The sequence below is a fragment of the Chaetodon trifascialis genome, chromosome 15, assembly GCF_039877785.1.
Source record: "Chaetodon trifascialis isolate fChaTrf1 chromosome 15, fChaTrf1.hap1, whole genome shotgun sequence".
In the NCBI taxonomy this organism is placed as follows: domain Eukaryota; kingdom Metazoa; phylum Chordata; class Actinopteri; order Chaetodontiformes; family Chaetodontidae; genus Chaetodon; species Chaetodon trifascialis.
Window position 1 is genome coordinate 10,071,517 of NC_092070.1, and position 12,499 is coordinate 10,084,015.

Genomic DNA, 12,499 nt, shown 5'->3' on the forward strand with positions numbered 1-12,499 from the left:
GCCTGCTGCTGCTGCCGGGGTCAACAGGGATATTTGTTTCTGCACGCATGTATGAGTCTGACCTGCTCAGCTGGAGCTGTGAGTGGAGGAAACTGAGTGTTTAGTGTTTTCAGGAAGACATGCTGTGACAAAGATGGAGAGAATGAAGACTGAGTCAAGAGGCGAGAGAAAAGTCTTCTTCTTGGGCAGAGAAAGGGAGGAACTACATAAGACTGACCTGGGACGCACTTTAAAGTGATTACTCCTTACTTGGCTTTTATTTCATTTTACATTTTTTACCTGTGAAGTCATTTATGCCACAGTCTCACCTCTGCGTGACCTGATCCTGGAGCAGCGTCTGGCTGTCCTTCAGTGAGAGGCGGGGCAACTCCAGGAAGTACACGCCCCCTCCCTCTGTTCCGATGCAGAGCAGGTCACATGACCTCAGCAAGAGGAGGACAGTCACCCGAGTGGCACTGAGAAGAAGAGGAGGAGTAAGATCGAGAAATGGAGAGGGACTGACCTCTCATTCAGGATATATTGACATAAGATATGATGAAAATGGATTATACCCTCAATATCTAAAACAGTATCGACAGGTTCATATGTACCTGCAGCTCTCAATGCCAGGTCTTCCTGGGAGGCTGTAGCTGCTCACTTCCTGCAGACAGACCATGCCCTCTCTCTTCACCCCACCCACCTCTCTCGGGGGACCCGCCACCAGTTCCCACAGGTGAATTGTGTTGTCATCCAGCAGAGACAGCAGGCGGCCCTGTCACAGTGAAAGGCGAACATTAGCGCTGAGCTACATCTCCTCTGTTCTGAGGGGTCGTTACATTCAGACATCAGGTGTCTGGAGCTTACCTGTCCGGGCAGGAAGTGGATCTGTGTGACAGCAGTGGTGTCTTTGTGCAGTCCTGTGAACTCCACACCAGGGGCCCCGTAGCTGCAAGTGTCTCATTAAGGAAATTCACAAAGCAAACTTTTACACTGTACAATGACTAAGCAAACACACCAGATGCCCAGTTCAGCTTCAAGTGCGCCATGGTTGAGCCACATAGCAGAGACACCATAGCAGGGACTTAATTCTGGTCTATGTGATGGGTTTTGATCATAATTTAGTGTTTTCTTAAGTACAGTATAACAATGCATGCGGGGAAAAAAGGCTGTGGATATGCAGAAACTGTCAGAGACTGATGGTTAACTTAGAGTTCAACAATATTTGCATAACCTATTATCATATTATCTATTATTCAGCACATCAGTACTGATAATGTCATGTCGGGTAGAGTCTGAGAAGATGGAAATATGAAAATCTAAAATTGATGATGATGGGAATTTTGCTGGGTTCTGTACCAAAAAAGCCTGTTCTCTCATGTCTGAAGAAAATGTGTGAATGGGAGGACAGAATGCAAGACTCTGAGCAGTCGGGTAATTCTGAGCTGTAAACCAGAAGAAACACACTGGTTAGGTGTAATAGTCGGGGAGAAATTAAACACTGTAACAAAACTCATAGCAATTACCAACAGCAGATGACGCAGATGCCCCAAACCACCACTCTGAGTGTTTGTGTGTAATCAAAAGCAGTCTTCACAGAGTCCTCCCTTTGTTAGTCCAGTAAATGAAGCCGAGCAGATAAAATAAAAGCTACACTAAAGTGTGACGCCGTGGCCACAACCAGGCTAAATTGGTCTAAACTGCGAATCAGCACGCACACACACACACACTCTTGTGAGTAATACCGACACACTTACACTGCTTACATAAGCCTGTAGGAATGTGGATTAAAAATGCAGAAAAATAAGAGGAAACGTGTGGAGTTCTCCTGTGTGCTTTCTCCTTTGCTTTACATTATGATCTATCCTCTTTTTGTCTAGAGAGGAGAAATATTCTAACTAGATACATTCAATATCCTCCTTGTTTCATTCCTGTTCATTTCTTTCCAGCTCCCTGCAGGTCCAGGAAGTACTGTATAGAAATCCGCTCATCTTCATCTCTATTCTCCTCCTCTCTTTCTCTTTATCCGTCCACTCTCAACCCACTATATTCAAGAAACCAGTGCTATGTTAACCATTCCCCACTTTTCTTAAACGCTCTCTTGCCACAGCAGCAGCTGTGGTTACAGGAAAGATTACTACAGTTTGTTTCGTTGCATCCTTCCCATCTCTGCCTGAAACCCCTTGTTTTCCCCGTGGGGGTCCAGTGGACTTTTAATACCAACATTCCTCAGCTGTCTCGTTTCTCAGCTTTAAGTTCAGCTCTTGGTAGGCCTCCTCTCCGCTCTGCTCCATTCTCAGGCTCAGAGAAACGTACGTACCTGCCCTCCTCTTTCTTCTCCTCACTTAAATCCCTCCTTTCTCATTCCCTCCCGATCCCAATCCCCCAGAGGCCCAGCTGAGTGTTATACTAGCATTCCTTCAGTGTTGTCACTTCCTGTCCCTGGGTTTTATTCACTGCAATAACACATGCCTCAGACAGCTGGAGGTGGAGGTGTGAGGGGAACATTCACTCACTGGTCATGAACCACAAGTACAGACAACAAGAGCGGCAGAGAGACCAGAACAGAGTTTAAGTCAGAGACAAATCAAGAAAAGTACAATAAGAGAAAGATATACAGAATTGTACTCCCTTTAAGGAACAGTTGACATTTTGGGAAATAAAGTTTCTTGCTTTCGTGCAGAGAGTTAGGTGAGGATAATGACACCATTCTGATATGTGTACACTTAATATAAAAGCTACAGCCGGCAGCCAGCTAGCTTAGCTTAGCATAAAGAATGTAAATAGAAACAGCGAACATGTTCTACATCAGTGGTTTAATTCCTACAAAAACTGAAGAGTGAAAATTGCATGTTGCAGCATTACATTGGGTTATGTGATGGACTCGTTCTTTGGCAGGCGCAGTGAAAGGAAGTTACTGTCCAAGAAACAGTCATTTAAGCCACTGTAACGCCTCAACATGTTGTTCTTGCTCTTCGGTTTTTGGACCTTCAGACAGAGCCTGGCTGGCAGCTGTTTTCCTGTTTCAAGTCTCTGCGCTAAGCTAAACTAAGCTAACTTTCCTCTGGCTTTATATTTAAAGGACAGACACATCTTATTGTTTAACTCTCAGCAAGAAAGCACATTTCCCAAAACTACTGCCTTATGTAACCAAAGGAGGAATGCTGAGGTAAGAGTGAACGAGCAAAATGTGTCAAAGTGCTGTGTTACAGGGAGCTGGGGTGTGCAGAGCACGGCTGACAGACTGAGGAGGAATAACTGTGCAGGAAGATGATGAAAGATAAATGAAAATAGTTGTGCTGCTGTGCTCCAAAGTTAAAAGTGAGAGAAGTGTCAGAGAAAATCTGAGATCCACAGCTGCGTAAGACAGATGGACAGCAGTGGTTTGTGTGTGTGTGTATCCCAGGTATGTAACGGTGACCACAGCTCATTCATCGCAAATCTATAAAGCGTCTCCCACAAATTTAAGCTGGCTGTGCAAAATAAGACTGTACAGAAAGCTGTCAGTGCATGGAGAAAAAATAAGACCACTAATGACTACTTAAGACTGTGTCGGAGCCTTGACACTTGGCTGCTCTGGAGGCACCTCTGACAGGAACCAGGCCACGACCATCTCCGGTTTCAAAGCTCGTCATTCCACACAGGCGGCCAAACAGTCGTAAAGGAGGGCAGAGGTTCTTACTGCTGTTCAGAGGGGGGACAGACTAAGTGAGTGTGATCAAGTGTGGCACATGCTTCAAAGATCACACACACACACTTCCTGGTGCTGGTGATGTCAGGGTACAGCTGGTGGAGGGATTCCCGGCAATGATGTCATCACTTCCTCAACAGGGACAGCTGTAGATGGAGTCCCTCTTACTATAACCTCATTATAAATGTGTGTGTGTGTGTGTGTTTCCCATCTGAATTAAGCTTCCTCCCCCCATTAGCACAAGCCCTGAGCAGCAGTGGGCAAACAATAAATAAATATGTGTCACGCTGTCTCCCTCCTGCTGCAACAGCCCGGCTGTGGTGATAAATACAAATGAATACATGTGTTTAAACATATTGATAAGTTAAATTCACATGAATACACACATGCAGTCACAGCCTTGTTAGTACATTGGTCGGTATATTGTTGCCATATTATCTTGCTGCCATTTTAATTAACATGTTAGCATGCTAACATTTGCCAATTAACACTTAAGAGCATAGCTGAGGCTGATGGGAATTAGTTTACAGATATTTGGTCATAAACGAAAGTGTTGGACAAAATTAAAACTGGACTTTTCCCTCTATCATCCAAAGTTATTGCAATTCATCATAAGGGGAGGGTGAATGGGTGGAACACAAACTGTCCATTAGTCATTGAGGCATTCCAGTCTGGATGAAGGTGACGGGCCAACCAACCTTATCGTCTCTGGAGCCGCTAGCGTGACTGAAAACTCTCATTCTGATTACAGCTCTGATAAATACCAAGGACTGATGAGTCTGCCATTTCAGAACACACCACTTAAAGACGTGCTTGAAGTTAAGACACAACAGTTAAAAAAAAAAAAAAAAAAAAAAAAAAAAAAAACAGATATGAGAGATGAAAGGAGTTGATGCAAATTCTCAGGATGCCTGACCGGGAACGACAGAGGCTTCTTCCACAGTTCAAACACACACACACACACACACACACACAAGGGCGTAACAGCAGAGGACAAAATAAGTCAGGTCAATAGTCTGTAAAGAGCTGGAAACACTGACTCAAAGCAGTAATTCAAAGGTGTCCTCAATCCAATTTGGATATAAAAATCGAAAGCATGAATAAATGAACCACAGAAACTCATAAAAGCAGAAGGACAAGCCGCAAGGACACTCAACGCTGCATATAAATGGTTTCAGATGATGCCGTTTTGAAATAAATGAGTGGGACGTTCCTCAGAAAGTTACATAAAAAGGCTCAGGAAAAATAATTCAACATGGCAGACTTCAAACTTCAAGCAACGTGTTGAATGACGCGCCGCTTTGACTGCGCTGATCAGTGCGAGGAAGCCATTCATCGACCTGCGTGTTCTGAGTGGAACGTGCAAAGAGACAACCCTGAAATGCACACAATGGAGGCCTACAGTAACTCATAATCACTGAATCACTGTCTCTTCTTCACACACGAGCACACGCACGCACGCACACACACACACACACTAACAAGTGTAATTGCCCGGTGATGCAGAGAGAGAGCGTTAGCAGGGATAAAGCGATTTCACGGTCTGAATACAGACAAACAGAAGGCATTGTTCTCCATGCGGACACACAGACAACACACCCTCTAACACACAAATACACACACACATGACAGAAGATTGGGGTGGACAGGAAGGACGGCTCACTGGACTCGAGGATGAGCGTACAAGTTGACCACACACAGAAAGAGAAGTAGACCATCTCCACCAGAGAAACAGTCAGAAAAGTTTTAAAAGAAAACTTTATGAGTCAGACTTCAGACAACAAATTGGTTTGAGTTCCACACTTCATCATCTGTAAGCATTTTCTCCGACTGCCTTTCTTCCCTGCACACATAGCAGCGCGCGCGCACACGCACACACGCGCACGCACACACGCGCGCGCGCGCACACACACACACACACACACACACACACACACACACACACACACACACACACACACACACACACACACACACACACACACACACACACACACACACACACACACACACACACGATCTCAAACTCCTCAGACGTCTGGCAAAAGGCAGCCTACAACAAGACAAGCCAAACAACTCCACCCACCCACTAGAGAAACAATCCCGTCTCATTTGCATCCTCTGCCTCAACCAGTACCTCTCCGCCTCCCCCACCTCCCCTCTCTGTCCCCCCACTCGGTTCACACACTCCCCTGACATGGCAGCAGTCAGACTCGAACATACACTGTACTTGACTGTCAAATCGGCAACAAAACACTACAAAGTTAATCTGGAACGCCAAAAACATTCACAGTTCCCGGAGGATGAATCCTGATTTTTCTTCAGGCGACACCCTGACGTTCACATTTGGGATTTGCAGTGAAACGGTGAAACTACTGGAGGGGCAGCCATGACAGCTGGTTCATTCATGTTTCCCTTGTTCAGTACCTGGTACTGAACAAGGGACCAGTTCGAATGCTAACACGCTAAACTACGATGGCGAACACGGTAAACATTATGCCTGTTAAATATTAGCATGTTAGCACTGTCACTGTGAGTATGTTAGCATGCTGATGTAGCTTGGCAGGGAGTCTACAGCCATGCTAAGTCAAAATCCCCATTTAAAAATGATCAATATCAAAGTCAGAAACAGAGCTTTGTCATAACATTAGCTTAACAAGCCTATTATTATCCATTGCCAATGGAGCTGGGAAGTAATTTCGGCAAATATCATTACATTTTTGAAGATACAGCAAGTGAGCACTACCGTCACTCTGCACTCACTTTAGTCCAGTCACCCATACCCACAAATTCAGCTCTTCAGATTGTTTTTACACAACTTTGATTGTCAGTTCTGGTAAATGTTTTCTTTTTCCTCCTTCAACTCTGCTGAACTTGGTGAGACCACACACCCTTTATCCCTTCAGACAGGCCCCTGCAACTTTTTTGTGCCAAATGGACGAGCGAGTGTGTCCATTCATCTGTAAGCGTGTAGGTGTGGGGGTGAGGAGGACCGGCACGGACCAAAGACGGGGAAGGAGGAGGGCGGAGAGGTTGAATGAGACAGAGAAAGCAGAATAGAGAGAAGGGGGAGATTTTAAAGGTCCTGCCATTCTTCAGGAATATCAATGAGGAACAAGTTATAGTCAGGGGAGAAAAGGAGACAAAAACACACAGAGTAATGGAGGTAGGAGAGACATGAGAAAAAGAGTGTAAGCAGCGAGAGAAAAAGCTTTACTGTAGAAGATAGAAAGTTCGGACAGAGTTAGCAGAGAGTGGGCAGTCTGTGGGTGAGAAGAGAAAGAGGGAGGAAGAGGTGAAGGGTGGGAGGAATGTTGAAGGGAGTCTGCATCTCCAGCTCCATTAGAAAGCTCCCAAACAACTGAGTCCTGACTTATCGATTTACCGCCAACGACAAAAAAAGGATGCAGGTTACATAAACTCATGTAGTATTTTCTCTACAAATTAGCCTCCAATAGGAGCCAGAGTCTGTGCAGCCGAGCATGAAAACAAATTAATGTGACTTGGAGCAAATAAAAAGCTGGCAATAAAAAGGGAAGGAAAAGCTGTAGCTGTGTGACAATTAAAAGGAAATTGTGTGGCACAAACAAGCACAGGGGGAATTTACTGTTTTCACCGCAAACTGCAAAAAATTTGTTGACTCGCAGGACGGATAAACAATCCAGGATTCCTTGACTTTAAGCTAAAGCAGCTGTCAGAGTCCACTACTCGTGCCACGACATGAAGGAAGCGAGGAAATGAAAAGATGAATTCCGTTCAATGCGAAACGTGTCCAAAAAGAGCACGACTCACAGAGTTACAGCGCAGATTTCCCCAACACAAAACTCAAGCTGCAAACGGGGCCGGTCGACTTCTAATACGAAGAAATGGCAGTGAAAAGGGGCGAAATCCGATGACGGCGTGTGGCGTGCGTGACCAACAGGATGTCAGACAGACAGAGGGAGATCTGACAGCTGGAGCAAACCCACGAAAACAAACATCAAAGCTCCGCCGTGGCTGTGTGCGTGTGTGTGTCTGTGTGTGTGTGTAAATATTAGCTCGTCCTCTCGCTGCTGGATTATCGATACTGAAGCTTGATGGTCATGGAGTTTCAGCGTGATTCAGCACGAACTGGACAGTCCAGAGAAAGTCCCGGCCTGCAGTTTCATAATGTGTGTCTGATCCTGGCAGGACTGCAGTACAGTATGTGGCATTTTCGGACATTTTTTTACCCAAAACTGAAGCATTTCTACCAACAAATTGTGGTGTCTGACGCGCCGAGCTGCAGACTTTTAATACCCTCCAGTCTGCAAGCACTTCTCATCCCCGGCAACTGTGCTGGTTGTCTTGGAAACCGATTCAAAAGCTTCCTTTATTAAGACGAGACTCAGCAACAAAGCTCTTACTCACCCGATCTGTGAGCGCACACACGCACACACACACATAGGCAGGGAGGGTTAACCCAGGGCAGTCCAACATGCATTCTTCGACAGGAGACAGACTCCCCAAGAATCGGCCCACCACCCCCACACTTGATCTCTCAACACACACACACACAGGAAAACTCCGCACCACATTGTCCCCTTCCCTCTGCTGAGCCCCAGTCTGTGGTCGATTGCAGAAACTCTCAGGGCGTAATATGACTATGCCTTCACAAACATGCAGAGAGCGAGGGAAGGAGACGAGGGGAAGAGCGAGCGAGGAACTCAAGCAAGAGGCACATGTGAAGAGATCGAGCCAGGATGGAGAACAGAAGTGCAAACAATTTAAGAAAAAAATCAACAGATTTTACAGTTTTCCACTCCGTCTTTTTTAACTGAGACAATAAACTCGACCAAACTTTCTCTTTAGTTTTTTTTTTCTTTACTCTTCAACTGCTCGGGCGTCAGTGTGTGTGAGAATCCAACCACACATCTGGCACTGCACGCTGGAGGTGTGTGTGTGTGTGTGTGTGTGTGTTCTTTCTACAGTACCAGGCAGGTATGCTGGCAAACATGTCCAGGTCAAACCCAAGTCAGTGAGTCTGTGAGATTATCAGGGAATGTGGGGAGAGAGAGAGAGAGAGAGAGAGAGAGAGAGAGAGAGAGAGAGAGAGAGAGAGACACACACACACACACACACACACACACACACACACACACACACACACACACACACACACACACACACACACACACACACACACACACACACACACACACACACACTGGCGAGTTTCAGAATAACACTGAGGTTGAAAATTAGATCTGGTTTGTGTTGTTTCAAAGATGGTTTCCATGCTGTGATAAAGATGGCTAAAAGGTGATCGAATGCAGATGTTCCTGACCTTTTTGGTCTCATAAAAAAAGTGACTTGCAATGCTTCACTGGGTTGCAACAATTAAAATAGATGATTTTCCCACTTAAAACGGTTTCATCTGAACGGTTTCCGAACGGTTGATCTAATCCAATGAATGTGTGAAACAAGACACAACATTTTTTTAACTTCTGAAACATGACTTCTGTTAAACTCTTGACTCTTGTTATACTTCACAGATATTCTCGGAGGGTGATGCTGACTTCCTATAAAATTCCACCGGCAGCTGGGACCTTGCTCACAGTCAGGATCACTAGTCTGAGCTTTGCGGTATCACTCATTTAGTTAGAGTAGGTATAGCTGTGCAGTGCAGTTATTTTGTCTCCCTCTTCCATCACATCCTTCACACTCCCTTGTCTTCGCTGCCTCTGTTTATCTCCATCTCTCCCCTCCTCCATCTCTCCCTCCATCCATCTCCCTCTGGGGTGCAAGTGCCAGGCACCACCACTCTCCCTCTCTCTGAGAGCTGCATCTCAAAGAGTTGATTCTCCAGTCTAATGCATCTGCACACAACCACAGCCAGCCTCCCTTCACACACACTGATAACTGTGCAATGCTGATTAAATAACCATAAACAGTGGCGATGATCATGCACTCAGAGGCAAACACTGGCATGTTTGTGTTGATAAATCTTGCTAACATGCTCTCCGCTGCAGCTCGTATGCTCCCAAATTGAACATGCGAGACAAATGTAAAACATGTGAAGCAAACATAAGCTTCAAACCATCCAAGATCATAATTGTCTAAGGCGCTCGATCAGTAAACAACAGGAAAACGACGACGATGAAGCAGCAGTCTGACGCTAGCCTGCTATGAAACTACAGAACCGTCATTGTAATCATGACAGAGTTGGCAGCCGCAGAGAGACGAGCCAGATCAATAACATGTCACAGAGTTGTATCATGAGGACGGAGCGTGAACCTCTGAGCTGCTGGAACTTTTGACACAACTGGCGCTCTTAGCCAAATTATAGTTTTGCCGCCACGCATCTCCCGAGCCAAACCAACACTCATTTCCAGTACAGCTTTAGTCAGTGTCCCAACTTACTCTGCGTTGCTCAAACACACACAGTCTTGCCTCGCCACTGCCAGGAGTTGGGGGTTAGATTCTCTGCGGCCGCAAACTCAAAAATGCAGTCATGGTATGCTGCGCGTCTAATGATAAAATCATCTGCCCAATCGCGCATGTAATAATAATGTTGTTGTTGTTGTTTTTCGGTCTTGGTCTCATTTTCATAGCTCTGGCCCACAGTCCTCTCGGCTACGATAAGGTTTTACTCACGGAGCTAATTGCAGTGATCTGAAGTGATGACAGTATTACAATACTGTGTGAAGTAGTGCAGGAACACAAGTGGTCAGATGACGCATGCAGGTGGTAAACAAACTCCTACTTTGATCAGATTATCTAAACCACTGTAAGCAGAAATCACACTGAAGTCAGTGCACCTGAAGATCCAGCTGCACAGAGAAACTCCACTGCTATGTGTGATCGTTTTAAATGAGCACGGTGAAACTGAGGGTGCGTTTGCCGCCTGCCCAGTCACTCGAGCTGCTTTCCATCCCAGACTCCTTTCAAGAAATGACCCAAAAGGATAATTGGCCACAACTATGAAACTAAAACCCAAATTGTACAAAATGATTTAAGTTTCCTCCGATGTTTCGACGGGAATAACAGAGCAGCCCTCTTCACTTCAGTGGTGCAGACAGTGCAACTTCCCACAGAGACAGACAGCACACACAGCATCGCACTGCTCCACTGAGGTGACGTTATATAAACAGCTCTGCTGCAGATACATCTGATCACTATTTCCCTGACATTTGTAAAGCACAGCGAGGCACCATGAGAGCCGCGCCGGCAGAAATAGCAGCACAGACCATCAAAGCACAGAACAGTGTCGACTCTTTGTGTATGAATTCTTTTCAAATGACAGCAGTTTAAAGAATCAGTACAACCTGCACAAGAAACAAAATCTTACGCTGAAGAGCACGAGGGGTGCGTGAAACAATGAATCCCGTTAGCATTACACCTGCAGCTGAAGACGGCCCTGTGGCTGCACTGCAGAGCTGCTGCACAGATGAGCACAGCAGCACTTCAAGGATGTACAGTGATAAAGCTGGACTGCAAAGCTGACTGATTGGTTGGACATACAGTAGTCTTAGTTGTAAAGGATACACCTTGATGGCTCCTGACTTTGTCCCAATGGCCATAAGTTGCAGCTTGGGGTCAAAGGCCAAAGCACTGGGCTGATGAGGGAACCCATGCTCCAAAGTCTACGAGAGAAACACAGACAGAGCAGAGGAAAGGGAAAGACAAAGAGATGAGAAATTAACAGATGACACAAGAAAAGGGACGATGAAAACGCTCTGTTTGCTCTGTCTGTCTGTCTGTGAGGCTGTCTGTCTGTGAGGCTGTCTGTGCAGTCAGTGAGGCGTCGGAAAGGGAGGACTCCCTTAATAAAGTTTGAGGAAAGTTCTTACACGGCTCTGATTGCTTTTTAAAATGCTCTGCAGACTTGGTTAAATGGGATTAACATCAATTCACAGCTTTTCCTTTGGCTCATGTTCGAAGAGGGCGAGACAGCTGGCAAAGCACTTAGATGTACAGCAGGAAAACAAGAGAAACTCTGCAGCTGCATTAACCTGCTTTTAAGAGGTCAAGGGGTCTCTAAAGTCCTGTGGCTGAAAAACTGTGACCGGCTTCAGAGAGGGAGAAATTTGGAAATGAGTTATTTAGCTTGGAACTCAGATTTGAGGTAAAACATTAACTTTTAGTTTCTTTAACATGCCAATCTCACACACACACACACACACACACACACACACACACACACACACACACACACACACACACACACACACACACACACACACACACACACACACATCAAAGTAACACTCCTGTTGAGAGACCACCTCTGTGATCGTTGTGGCAGCTGGTGCCAAACCTTTAAAGAAGTGTGTGTGCTGTTGTCACAGTGCAGCAAACAGTTCAACAGACTTTGGACCCGAAGCATCATTCAGCCAACCTGAGTACTCAATAAGCATCTCACCAGTGTCACCACCTGCTGATATCCTTTAATAGAGCTGCAGCGATTGGTCGATCAATTTCTAATCGATGAATTTGAAGATGTTTGGCACAAATTTGCCTGTTCCTGCTTCTGAAATGTGAGGATTTGCCACTTTTCTCTTTCATATATGACAGCGATTAAAAAGTCTTTGGGTTTTGGACTATTGGGTGGACAAAACAAGCAATGTGAATAAGTCCCTTTGGGCTCTGGGAACTTCTAATGGACAATTTCCACTTTTTCTTTGACATCTGACCTGCATTTACACCAATTCAAAGATCTTATTTTGTTGCCACCTACGGACCCCTTCTGTCGGTGCTGTCTCTCATCGCCTCTCTCATAAAAAATACACAACCAAAACAAAAACATGCATCTAAGCCGCACAGTGAATCTGCCATTCGCAACGGCACATACACCTGAAATCATGCAGCGAA

The 12,499-nt window shown here is 45.5% G+C and overlaps 1 protein-coding gene across 1 annotated transcript in view; it reads right to left on the bottom strand.

The window, feature by feature from the left end:
• llgl1 (LLGL scribble cell polarity complex component 1) overlaps positions 1-12,499 on the bottom strand; it is a 29,557-nt gene that overhangs the window by 15,328 nt on the left and 1,730 nt on the right. The window contains exons 2-5 of the mRNA XM_070981244.1: positions 11,174-11,271; positions 844-925; positions 591-751; positions 309-455 (exon numbers count right to left, since the gene is read on the bottom strand). Coding sequence (XP_070837345.1) covers positions 309-455; positions 591-751; positions 844-925; positions 11,174-11,271 — 488 coding nt within the window. The remainder of the gene's footprint in view (positions 1-308; positions 456-590; positions 752-843; positions 926-11,173; positions 11,272-12,499) is intronic.